Source organism: Strongylocentrotus purpuratus, unplaced genomic scaffold, assembly GCF_000002235.5.
Source record: "Strongylocentrotus purpuratus isolate Spur 01 unplaced genomic scaffold, Spur_5.0 spur5_scaffold_19, whole genome shotgun sequence".
Lineage (NCBI taxonomy): Eukaryota > Metazoa > Echinodermata > Echinoidea > Camarodonta > Strongylocentrotidae > Strongylocentrotus > Strongylocentrotus purpuratus.
In genome coordinates this window covers 8,972,092-8,985,422 of record NW_022145604.1, presented here as the reverse complement: position 1 = coordinate 8,985,422, position 13,331 = coordinate 8,972,092, and the positions used below count along the sequence as shown (strand labels likewise).

General features: G+C 35.3%; 1 protein-coding gene across 20 annotated transcripts in view; it reads left to right on the top strand.

Annotated features, from left to right (window-relative positions):
* The window catches only part of LOC105441171 (mucin-19-like), an 83,725-nt gene extending 72,215 nt beyond the window's left edge, over window positions 1-11,510 (top strand). For 19 of the 20 annotated variants that reach the window (XM_030990241.1, XM_030990250.1, XM_030990251.1 and 16 more), the window contains 13 exons: window positions 251-271; window positions 574-615; window positions 1,255-1,278; window positions 1,581-1,622; window positions 2,021-2,230; window positions 2,605-2,628; window positions 3,546-3,599; window positions 4,488-4,556; window positions 4,825-5,088; window positions 5,795-5,823; window positions 6,477-6,581; window positions 8,434-8,476; window positions 9,956-11,510. In XM_030990241.1, coding sequence (XP_030846101.1) covers window positions 251-271; window positions 574-615; window positions 1,255-1,278; window positions 1,581-1,622; window positions 2,021-2,230; window positions 2,605-2,628; window positions 3,546-3,599; window positions 4,488-4,556; window positions 4,825-5,088; window positions 5,795-5,823; window positions 6,477-6,581; window positions 8,434-8,476; window positions 9,956-10,317 — 1,289 coding nt within the window. In that variant the 3' untranslated portion in view covers window positions 10,318-11,510. The remainder of the gene's footprint in view (window positions 1-250; window positions 272-573; window positions 616-1,254; window positions 1,279-1,580; window positions 1,623-2,020; window positions 2,231-2,604; window positions 2,629-3,545; window positions 3,600-4,487; window positions 4,557-4,824; window positions 5,089-5,794; window positions 5,824-6,476; window positions 6,582-8,433; window positions 8,477-9,955) is intronic. The other variant, XM_030990236.1, reaches the window with a different exon arrangement.
* The last annotated feature ends 1,821 nt before the right edge of the window (window positions 11,511-13,331 follow it).

The following is a 13,331-nucleotide window of genomic DNA, read 5'->3' as shown; positions in this document are numbered from 1 at the left end:
TTACCATTTTTTTTTTAGTATATGGAAAATCCGTTTTTTCCAAATTAATTTTGTTCATAATGTGGCATATCAAAGCTAATACATCTAAAAGTATTCAACTAGACCCTCGTTCAACCATTCCACTTTTCATTCTTGAGTTTTAAGAAAAACACCACATGAAACGTCATATTTCAAAGGCGTATAATAATTATGTTGTTAAGTGTATATAAACAACCCCCTCCCTCTCTCTCTTCCATTCTCTTTTCGACAGAACCAACCGGGAGCGACGGAGGTACGTACACGATTTCACTCTCTTATTATGTTGTTGTCTAACATACCAAACGTGCATGGGCAAAAGAACCTGACAAATAACAGTATTAGGAAATGGTAATTGTATGACTTTGACACTGAGTGTCACTTGTAGATGAATTTCATTAGGAAGATTTATGGTTCATATGGAAGATTGGGGCAGATGCATTTGACTTAGTGAATGCGTGAAGGGCAATGCAGAGCGGTTTTAGATTCATTGACATCACAGATACAATTTTAATTAATTATTGCATTTTTACCCTTTGCCTCATCTTGTGCAACCAGAAACTACAACAGGACGAACGCGATCACCAGGAACAACAACGGGTAAGTCGAAATGATGTATGCATACAAAATATATGCAATTCTTACAAATGGAGTCAAAAAGTCTGGATCTTTAGATAGGACTATGTTTAATCCGAACTTATTTACGTTGCTCTCATTTCCAAAAAAATGTATGCACTTAATGTGATTTTCATTTCTATTTCATCTCTGAAATACTAGACCTTCGGTTGTCAACGAAAATTGAACAAAGAATTGTGCATGGGCTGTACAAAAATCGTTTTGCTGAAATATATCATTGCAATAAAAATAACTACTGATCAGGTCATAGTCATAATGATTCAAATCTGAAGCCACTAAGTCCATGAAAATTACGTTTGCAAATCCTGCTATCACATTGCTATTGCAAAACACCTTTGATATGTTTGGTCTTTATTCTACAGAGACTATGACTACCACTACAGCAACTACCACTACTCCTGCTACAACAACTACTCCGGCATATCAAAGCTAATACATCTAAAAGTATTCAACTAGACCCTCATTCAACCATTCCACTTTTCATTCTTGAGTTTTAAGAAAAACACCACATGAAACGTCATATTTCAAAGGCGTATAATAATTATGTTGTTAAGTGTATATAAACAACCCCTCCCTCTCTCTCTTCCATTCTCTTTTCGACAGAACCATCCGAATGGAGCGACGGAGGTACGTACACGATTTCACTCTCTTATTATGTTGTTGTCTAACATACCAAACGTGCATGGGCAAAAGAACCTGACAAATAACAGTATTAGGAAATGGTAATTGTATGACTTTGACACTGAGTGTCACTTGTAGATGAATTTCATTGGGAAGATTTATGGTTCATATGGAAGATTGGGGCAGATGCATTTGACTTAGTGAATGCGTGAAGGGCAATGCAGAGCGGTTTTAGATTCATTGACATCACAGATACAATTTTAATTAATTATTGCATTTTTACCCTTTGCCTCATCTTGTGCAACCAGAAACTACAACAGGACGAACGCGATCACCAGGAACAACAACGGGTAAGTCGAAATGATGTATGCATACAAAATATATGCAATTCTTACAAATGGAGTCAAAAAGTCTGGATCTTTAGATAGGACTATGTTTAATCCGAACTTATTTACGTTGCTCTCATTTCCAAAAAAATGTATGCACTTAATGTGATTTTCATTTCTATTTCATCTCTGAAATACTAGACCTTCGGTTGTCAACGAAAATTGAACAAAGAATTGTACATGGGCTGTACAAAAATCGTTTTGCTGAAATATATCATTGCAATAAAAATAACTACTGATCAGGTCATAGTCATAATGATTCAAATCTGAAGCCACTAAGTCCATGAAAATTACGTTTGCAAATCCTGCTATCACATTGCTATTGCAAAACACCTTTGATATGTTTGGTCTTTATTCTACAGAGACTATGACTACCACTACAGCAACTACCACTACTCCTGCTACAACAACTACTCCGGCTACTACAACAACAGAAACAGTCACTACTAAAGCCACAACTACTGAAGGTACTACAACAGTCGAAGAGACAACAACTGTCACCACAGAGACACCAGAGGTTACCACTACCAAGGCTACCACTACAGCTGTTGTCTCCACCACCCCAGCGGAAGGTATAGTTCTAAAAAAAAATTGGCAAACAAGTTTTATTTGTGAGACACGCCCCCATCATGTGGTGCCTTGGAGTGGCACTATTTTACGCTCAAAATAAAAAAACACTAGAGTAAATAAATAGATAAATAAATCATTCGTATTCGAGACATTTCTAGACTCTAAAATCTATTAAACGCTTTGTATTTTATGAGTTGTACTTTCATTTCCTTTTTTCTCTTTAACTAGTAATAAACAAATGTATAAATACTTCATTATGATATGACGAGATGAAAAATGACATTCCAATTTAAAAAAAAACTCAACCCGAATGTATCTTTTTCTTCTATTTATCGTGACTCTTTTTTTTTCTCTCCACCTTATGAACTCAAAACAGAAACAACGACACCATTCCTCACAGGTACGTGATTGACATTTCTTCATACATTAGAATGTGTTAGGGTTAGAAACAGTCTGCCGCAAAATATATACTACTAACAGGGGCGGATCTAGGGGGGGGGGGGGGGACAAAATTTTTTTTTTTTAATTTAGTGCTCATTACCCCCCCCCCCCCACACACACACACACACACACACACACATACACACACACACTGAGCGAAATATGATCGGTGCGTTTTCAAATTCCGGGGGAGCAAATTAAAATTTAGCAAACACTTACAGGGTTGCAAGTCCAGGGGAGCGTTTCACAAAGGCTAAGATCGACTTTAAGTTGGACTTAGCTATGGCAGGCCGTTCATGCCACTAGTTCCTCTAACCATTCCTGGCATTGGTTGAACACGGGACGTACAAATTATGGTCACAAATCTAGACATTTTACTTACTGGGAAGATGACAGTTTGGAAACTTCAATTTAGGCTGCATCATGTATGCTTCAATTCCAACTGCAATCATACATTCAATGAATTTGGGGGATATTTCACTTAGAGCTTCTTCATGTTGAATGACAGTAATAATGTACTATTCTTTGTACCAAGGTCATAGTTAGGCTGGGAGGGGTCTCGGAGTTCGAACCCCAGACAGGCCCCCGCTTGTTTGATTCTTAGCTTCAAAATACCCACATTTATATTATTTAGTCACCTACTCACCTACATAACGAATCAGACAAATCGTTTGAAATAACTACAAAACTAAACGATTAATTACCTTAAAATCAGTGTATTCACTCCGTTGATAAGCACTAACAACCCCAACAAACATTAATAAAAAATTAAACTTTGTTGTATAGTCACATGACTGAAAGACAAATAACATTGGAAGGTATACTATGCATCAACTTATGGTGGGGTTCTAAGAATTGAGTATTTCTTTTTTGCAGAGACTACCACTGCCAAGATTCGACAGAGTACTACGGAGAATGCCACTACCACAGGTGATTATATTCAACTTCATTATTTCTCTAAGGATAGGATGTTCAAGTACTGAAGCGATCTCATGTAGTTCATCACAACAATTGGCATCGATGTTATTGTTCTGTTATTGTTAAATTGTTCTAATAAAATGTAATGTCTCTGAAAGCAATATACTTTGAGAGGATTTTTGTCAAAACGTTTAAAAAGAAATTTACCTTGATTGAAAAAAACTATGATTGATATTTACTCAATGTTTTACCAATTTAGGGATTTTTAAAGTTTATTATAATCATTAATATTTTTGTTAAACTCTTGGCAACGAACACGATATGGTCATGTAAGAGGAAATCGGCGCAGTGTGAGCAAGATTGGCACTTTTACTCATTTGGTTAAGATTTTAGAGCTCTGAATTAAACGTTAATTAGCCAGACCCCAAAACCCCCGACTTGAAAGGTTTAAGGCAAAGTTGCTTTGAATGAAACAAAAAAAGTAAGAAAATCAATCCAAGAGAAGGAAATTCGATGTTTATGTTGGTGCCCCTGAATATGTGGCCGTGGTTGTTATAATTGTCATACATGTACATACGTGTGTGTATGTACATCTTTAGGCGACAGTTTACAGTTTTCATTGTCATGTATAAACCTTCATGAAGTTCATATTCCCGGAAGAAATCTTTCACGTACGCCTATAGTAAATGCATATCGTGATCGATAGCAAAAGTCTACGAGAATTCTGACTTTAACAGGTGGTCCGTTATTGGTTTATGATGCTCATACTTGCCGGAGATGTGGAACAGAGTCTCAATATCAATGACAAATTACCAGAAAGTTCCAGCATCATGGAAAACATGATCAGGTCAAGTTTTACTACCTAGTCTCATATACCAATCTATCTATATATTTGCCCAGGTCCTACTGTACAATCAACCACCACGTCAGAATTAACTTCTGTGACAACGAGTTCGCCAACAACAGAAGGTTAGTTCAGACACTCATAAAAATTTAATTTATCGTCACAACTCGCCGTGTTGTTGTTTTTGTTGACTTGCTGTAAGTTGCTGTTATACTAATTATAATTATTATAGTTCTTGTCATATTACTATTTCCATTGCCATTATTATGACATTATCATTATCATTGTTACTAATAATATTATCATTACCATGTACTTTAGCTGCTGCTGTTATTGATACTAACATAAACTTTATTATCATTAATCATTTCATAAACATGTTTCATTCTTTAGCCAAGATTTCCACGACGTTGATCCAGACTACAACAACAACACCGGAAACTACAGAGCAGACGACCACAAGAATAGAAACAACTACTACAGAAGGAGTGACCATCGAAAAGGTGACCACTACCACACCAGAGGCCGTCGTCACCGAGTTGATCACGACAGAAGGTTCAACCATTACCACAACGACCACCACTAGACCAATTATCGCCTCTACCACACCTGCAACTACCATGCTCATGACCACACCCAAACCAGGGAATGAAACTGGTAGGTTTGTTTTGTTCTATCTACCTCTGTATACAAGTCAATTATTACCTCACTTACGTTCTTAAAACCCATTTATAACTATGGCCATTTTTTCTTTTGGACTCATAGAATTCATCTACTTTTGATGTGTGTACGTGGAGTTAGGATATGTGTGTCTGAGAGAGTGTGTGGAATTTGTTGAAAACATCTGCATTGATGTCTCTATGTTTGAATAACTAATTGGCTAAACCTTATGTCCTTGAAACCTATATAATTATGAACACAACTACTTTTCTTTTGATTTTTTAGAATTCATTTGATCTTTCAAATATGACGGTTTTAAATGTGCGTGTGTCTGTGCGAGAGAGTAGCTTGATTTTGTCGACTCTATCAGCATTAAGCTCTTTACAAGCGACTAATTGGTCATTTCATCCGCGAAACCCATCTATAAATATGACTTCTTTGCTTTGGAACTTTTGAATGGGTGCTTGAAAAAGATAATTCTGTTTAGTTCATCTGCACCGATACCTCCATAATAATTATACAAGTGACTACTTGTCTATTTCTTTGGTCCTTTAAAATCATTTTTCCCTTTTGAATTGATAAGATTCATGTTTTTAATGTGTGTGAGAGATTTGGATGTCTGTGTGTGTGCGTTTGATTATGATGTTACTGCAGAATACGAGTACTCATTTGTACATTTGTTTTGTTATTCGTTTTACCACAGGATGTCTCAAGGACGGCGTTCGATATGAAGTGAGTATACAATACATCATTTCAATTCATTTATTTCACATTCGATGGTACAATACATGAATACAATGAGAAATACAGTAGAAACATTGAACGAAAAAGCCAAATCATATAGGAGATGATTGTTCTGTAAATCGACTGTAATGAAGTTGATCTGAGGGCGTAGTTCAGGCCATGTCAAATGATTCTAACAAGTTTTAAGAATCTTGAAGTCTTTGGTATAAATATCCCATAATAAATACACTGCTTAATAAATACAATACGTATGCGGTATATAAAAGGTTCAAAGAAAACTAGAAAATGCATGGCTATGTTAAATTAATCCTTACATTCTAAAATGTTCATATAAAAAGAGACGACAATATGTTGCAGGATATTAAAAGCATGTATTTGGTGAATCATCGCAACTTAAACACGGAAGACTCAAGCTTTCATTGACACTTCGTATTGTTGATTATCTTTCTTTTTAATTGATATCTCCAAAATAAACAATTTTGGTCCATTAGGATGTTACGTATTTGATCGGTCTCGTGTTGCTCTGATGTCTGTCTTCTTTGTGTGGTTGAGAAACACGCATTATTATGTTTATCTTGTCCTGTTCTGTGGATCAAATCTAATTTGTTTTTGTCTCTCTTGTCTTTCCTTCCCGTTCACAGTGGGAGGAGGTGATCCTTTCCAGTGACCCATGTACAAAGATGATCTGTAAGAAGGATGTCGGTATCATGTCAATAACGCAGCAATGCCAAGACCTTGTGTGTGAGGTACGTCTTCTGTCAGGACAAGCATTCCACATTGTGTTGTTTGATTCAGAGCCCTAAAATATACCAGGGGGTGTTTCACAAAGATCCTAGGTTGAACTTATCTCTAAGTTGGACTTCAAAGTTATGGAAAGCCATTAACCTCTTTGAAAATATTTTGTTAAAATTTATTTTAAAAGGCATAAAATGTTGATTCAAATCATTCGTATTTTTCTATTATAAAGGAGATTTCATGTTCTTGATGTGTAATTTTTGAAATGTCTAAAATTCTTGAATTTTTGCTTTTTAATATGTTTTATTTGAAGGCTACAAATGGCTCTCCATAATGTTTTAGTCCAACTTAGAGTTAAGTTCAACTTAGGATCTTTGTGAAACACCCCCTTGGTGCATGTAAAGAGAAGGCAAAAATGTCTGCACATATCGTGTCCATTGTTGTCATATGACCACGTTGCGTTTGACATCAAGAATTTTTAAAAGCAGAGTAATCCTTAAATTTGCTTAAATAAACAACATATTGGGAATCGTTGTTTTTGATGAAAATTAGCAATCTGTTCAACATTTCTACAAATGTCATACCCATTTTATATTGGTTTCAAGAAATGCTGAATTTATAGTACAATAAAGCATTTTACCAATATTTTGTTCCTCCATATTTGTATTAGTATGTATCCTTTGAGAGTAGTCATACTATCAAGCTTTGCTTACCTTGTCAACCCTCCTGTTTGATGTTTTCGATTAGTTACAGCCAGCCTCACTTTATTCTATATATGTTCTTTTGTCATGTGTAAATTTGCAATATTTGTTTGTTATATATTTGTAAAAATGCAAAAGAAAAAGAAAATCAAACAGAAATAGATCAAATCAAATCAAATCAAAAGAAAAATGTTGTTGCCACCTTGAAGAGCCGTCATTTAGCCCTTTAAAAATCCCTGTCCTCATGTGGTGTGAGTCAATACAAAAATAAACCCATATTCACCATGCATATTTATATCTTAAACACCCAACTGAAATTATTGAAATATATATTTGTATGGTGGTTCGTAGTGTCTTCTTTAAAATGCTTACCAAAATGTAATGTAAGAAATTAAAATTACTACAACAAAGTCCGAGACCAATTTAGGTATGCAATAAACAAACATAAAATACCCCTTTTAGATTGCTCGGTGCTTCCAAGAAAGTAAACTCCTTCGGAACTTATTAAAAACTCAAATCTGACCATTCTGCCAAAATATGCATCTCTGTTGAGATCTAATTGAAAATTTTATTTTTTATTTTTCAATGTACGCTCAACCCTAAAAAGGCCGGACTATTTGAGGTCTTAATACGGCCGGGGTGCCATCATGCCCCCCCCCCCCCCCCTAAGATCTCGGCCTAGGAAGGTCTAATTAATGTGAAAATTAGCATGATGATAGATTGAAATATATTGCATAAGAAGGCACTGTTTATTTTTTGTTATGTTTATTTATTTTTGTAAATTAATATTTCTATGACAATATGCATTTTTTGGGGGGGAAGTATACTTACACACGCACATTTGTGAGAATTACATATTTTGATAGACATGTGATGATACTTTGTCACCTAACATCCGAGCCATAGGTCCGCCCATAACAAATTTGGTATCAAAATGTGCGGGAGACACGAGGAAAAAAACTCATTAAAATTTCAACGCCAAGGTTCAGGGGGTCAGGGGTATTGATACAGCGGCAAAAATTTGACCGGGGGGCATTATGCCCCCCCCCCCCCCGGCCTTATTAGGGTTAACCGGCATGATGGAGCACCATTATCTCAATCAAAGTTCTATTTTAAAAAAAAATTGTATTGATAATCATTATCATGTTATATTCTCTTGCAGGGTAAACTTGTGAGAAGGGACGGAGAATGCTGCCCGATATGCGGTAAGAATAGATTTATTTTTATACAATTATTAAATGCTTTCTTTAGAATCCCGTTTATGAATCTCATCATTATCTTGAAACGCACACAGATATTCTTGGCAGAGAAAGGAAGGATTTTTCTATCTTCTGACTTCTTTGCATACTGAATTACAAATGGACTCCTTGATCAGGTTTCACTGTTAAGCCCGGCGCACACTATATTATCTGACAATGTTCCGATTTCGGAATAGTTTGTGATAGCATTTTATATGAACATTCACACATGAAAAACTTAGTGACCAAGGATCTGGATAGTCATATAATAATAATAGTAATAATTGAATTGAATTGAAATTTATTGTCCCTTTCAGGAAATTCCTTTTTCACTGGTTTTACAGACTTTGTACATATATACAAGAAGAATACATAATACAATATTATCAAATGTATATCGTTAAAAACGTGATTACATGCTGAAAATGATTGTTGCAATGGAAACGGAACAAAAAATACATTGATTGCAGTATAAACATAAACATAATAGGCAATTATATAGTGCCGTCTATCTAGACAATTTTATTTCGAGGCAGGCCAGGGGCACTAATCATTTATCACCATGGCTTTAGTCTTGCTGCCATTACAGCGCTCTAGCAATTCAAGGAATTAATTCCTGCCAGTTTCCCATTTACTTCACCTGGGTCAAGTGTGGCAAATGTAGACTAATGCCTTGCCAAAGAACATTAGTGCCGTGTCAGGGATCGAACCACGCCCTTCGAATTTCAAGCCAAGTGCTTAAACCACTCGACTACGACACTTTCACTTCATATGATTGATAATCTCTAAATTGCAAGGGATCTCATACTTCCTTGGAGAGGAAAAATGCTAAGTCGGCTTAGAATCGTAGTGACATCAGACCAAAAGTGAGATGGTCAAGATTTGAAGCCAATCCGGCTTTTATTCTATCTAGAAGAATTAAATGCAATAAAATTCTGGTTGTTAATATGTTTATCATCATTTAAATCCTAAATCAGGAGGAAAGTGGAAGTTAATATTTTCATATCTAATATAACCGCCCTTTCTGCGCAAATATAATCGCAGGAGGGTCGTGTAGTGTGCGCCCGGCTTTACATGAAGGCCGGGGAACTAAACCTTGATATGAACTTAGAGTCACTAAAAGCGGAAAAGCGGAAAAGTGGAGAGAAAAAATACTCATCAACGTCTGTACTCTGGGAAATGAATGGAAATAATTATTTCATACTCACGACCGATGAGAAAGTAGCAGCCATGTCATGCGGTATCCACGTTCTTTTAAAAGTTGTGTTTTCTTTTAGAAAAATATGGAATATTCAGTTATTTTGATTTCCTATTCTAAATAGAGGCGATGCATGATCCATTGGTACTTTGATGTAACACTATGGAGGCAATTAATCCCTGGCGCAGGTGTTTTCTTTTGTTATTTATTTGTGTGGTCCATTTTTCTCTTCACCAATTATTCTACAGAGAAACCAATGCCAACGTGCCAACCACGAACAGAGAAGCGAGAGGCCCTGACGATCGGAGACTGTGTGTCCACAAGCCCTGTCCTCTTGTCATATTGCTCAGGTCTGTGTGAATCCAATGTAACAGCTATGATGAACACCGCCTTCAATGGCGCGCCGTACCTTGATATCAACTGCAACTGTTGCAAGCCAACCGAGATGTACGAAAATATGGCAACGTTCTTGTGCGAAGATGGCACAACCATTGAGAAGGCATACTATGTTATCGAGCAATGCGACTGTAGGGGCTGCGAGTACGATCCCATAACGATGGGCGCTCTAAACCCAGTCCCAGCAGTGACAGTGCCGCCTGTCGTACAATAGAAGGAAACACAAGGACTATCATCCTTGAGATCCTTAAAAAAAGTTAACAAAGAATTATGTTTTCTCTAGCTAGATTCAGCTGTCGTTCTTAGTTTCTTTTCTTAATCATTTTCATAATTAACTCTTTTTTTGCTGAGGATTTGCCTAACTAACTGAAGCATTGTTTGGAGTATCGCTTCTTACACGCTTCGTACAGTGGAAGTCCATTGTTTATTCCATTTGTCAACCAAGGCAGGCAAAGAGTTAAATGGTATGTTGGTTGTATTTTTATGATTTCTTTTCAGACATGTATTAAATTAATTATGAAGAAATTTCACACACAATTTTATGTTGTTATAAAGAAGACATTGGACTGACAGAAGTTATGTTTGTTTGAGTGTTAAAAGGATAAAATCATTTGAAAAATACAAGTTATTTAATGGAGTGAAGGTCTCATGGTTGATGAGAAACATTTCCCTTTTATTAATGCTGTAAGTGGTTACAGTGGAATATCAGAATAGTTCACTACCCTTAGCCATTTTATTGAAATCATTAGAAAGTAACTGGTAACAGTGCTAATTTAAGCTGTAGGAAAATCGTTCGTTCTATGTTAGCTTTACAATTTGCAGAAATGTTATCAGATTTACAAATACTTTATGCTCAAGTAATAAATCTCAAACTGATTTCTTATACGAAATCTGTATTCCAGTGCAAGATATTCATTTTGTCAAAAAGCAAGACATTATTCAGTGCCTTGAAAAGTGATTCAAAATGTTTGAGCCAGAACATGGTTGGAAAAATGTGATGGAAAGTATTTTAAAACTCTAAAGTAATATCTACTATCTAACCTGTGCAATATAATCATAATAGTTTTTCTTCGACAAAATCTGTATTCCAGTGAAAGATATTCATTTTGTCAAAAAGCAAGACATTATTCAGTGCCTTGAAAAGTGATTCAAAATGTTTGAGCCAGAACATAGCTGGAAAAATGTGATGGAAAGTATTTTAAAACTCTAAAGTAATATCTACTATCTAGCCTGTGCAATATAATTATAAAAGTTTTTCCTCTATTTTTGTTTTAAGTTACAGTAATGAAGTTACGTACAGGTATTCATATTTTGTGTAAGATGTTCTTTGTCTTTAATTTCTCTCCCTCACTTATTATATGTAGATGGCAGCTGAATAATAAAAAAAAAAACATATGAAGAATGAAATACAAAACTGTTTGGTCTTTGTTATTACCTTGGTAGAGGTTGGGCATACATTCATCATTTCAAGTAATGCCTCAGTCACAAATGCCATTACAAACTGCTACGAACGCCGTACGAACGATTTTCAGACAATGGAAATTCGGGAAGACAATGAAAAAACAGGGAGACTCATACGGAATTATTGATTGTACGAACCTTTGTGACCGTAGCATTGACCGTAGCATTATACATAGCATCAAAAATAAACAATCATATGTATTTATATATATATACACATACATATACTCATTCACCACCTCCCCCCCTCCCACACACACACACACACACACACACAAACACACCACAACACTTGATGAAGATGTATAGTTTGTATTTTCACTGTGCTAACTCAAAGAATATTTATTTCAATCCAATTCAGATTTACAGTAAAGTTTCAAAATAAACTCATTTACACTACGAACAAAAGTGGAAATTCCAAATGTTTAAGATACACATGCTGTTGGACTGAAAAGGGCACTTTTGAGTCATTAAAGACTGGAAGGGTCATGCTTTTCCTCCCAGGTACATGTATGGTATCATTTTATTCACAAAGATTAACACTTTTCTGCAAACACTGGAAATTTTAGTTGTTTGTTTGTTTGTTGTGGGTTGTTGTGATGATAGAGCGTTGATGTCTAGAAATTGTTTTGTTATTGGGTGAATCCCTTAACAGATATCATCTTCAAAATCAGTTCTTTCATATATGGATAGCCAACAGACTAACTGTCTGACAAAATTCGTTCTCCCTTTTTTCAGGTACCCGGTACTTGACTTTTTTTAAGTATTCAAAAGTGGAGAAATAAATGAAACTAGTCTTAACACTTCCATGAAAAAAACAAATTTTCCATCCTTCCACACTTCCTAAAATGCAACTTATCTGGTATAATCATCTTTGGAGGGAGGGGGATGCTAATAGTCCAGTCCCACGATATACAGTTGGCAACAGAATTATTCATACCGCTTGTAAATTTGATGTTTATTGGGTGTTTTCCATATATAACTTAAGAATGAAATGTGGACGGGCTGAATCAGGGCTTTGTTGAATACTTTTAGATGTAAGCTTTAATATGCAACATTCTCAGGAAAAATACATTGGGACAAATACATTTTTCACAACCTTCCAATATTTGAAGATTTGGTAAGGGTATGAATAATTTAGTTGCTAACTGTATATGTACAAAAACTGTGTGTGTGTGTGCATGTGCGTGCGTGTGTGAGTGTGTGTGTGTGTGTGTGAACTTGTGTGTGTGTGTGAGTGTGTGGGTGAATTTGTATGTGTGTGTGTGCGTACGTGTGTTGGTTAGTGGGTGTTTGTCTGTTTTTATTACTGAAGATTTATCATATCATTATCTTCAATATTTTTTAACATCTATTTTTTTACACTGACTATTGATTTTAATCAACCATAATCATATCATATCATTATCTTCAATATTGTTTTTACATCTATTCTATTACACTGACTATTGATTTTAATCAACCAAAGTCATATGCAGATGTGCTTGGAAAACTTTTTCTTATTCTCACTTTTCTAAAAATGACACTTCAATTAAAATTACACATAAAAAACCAGGTTCTGTACTAGATATTTTATTACCTTGCATGATATCACAATTGTCAATATAAGAAAGCTAATGTCATGGGATAGATTGCTTAAAGTATAACAATCACCCGACAATGATTTCAGTACTGTTGGAATTGATAAAATCAAACTCAAATAATTTTACCTGGCATTCTATGATTAAGATTAATAAGGAGTATGAAGTAAATAATAGAAAACATAAC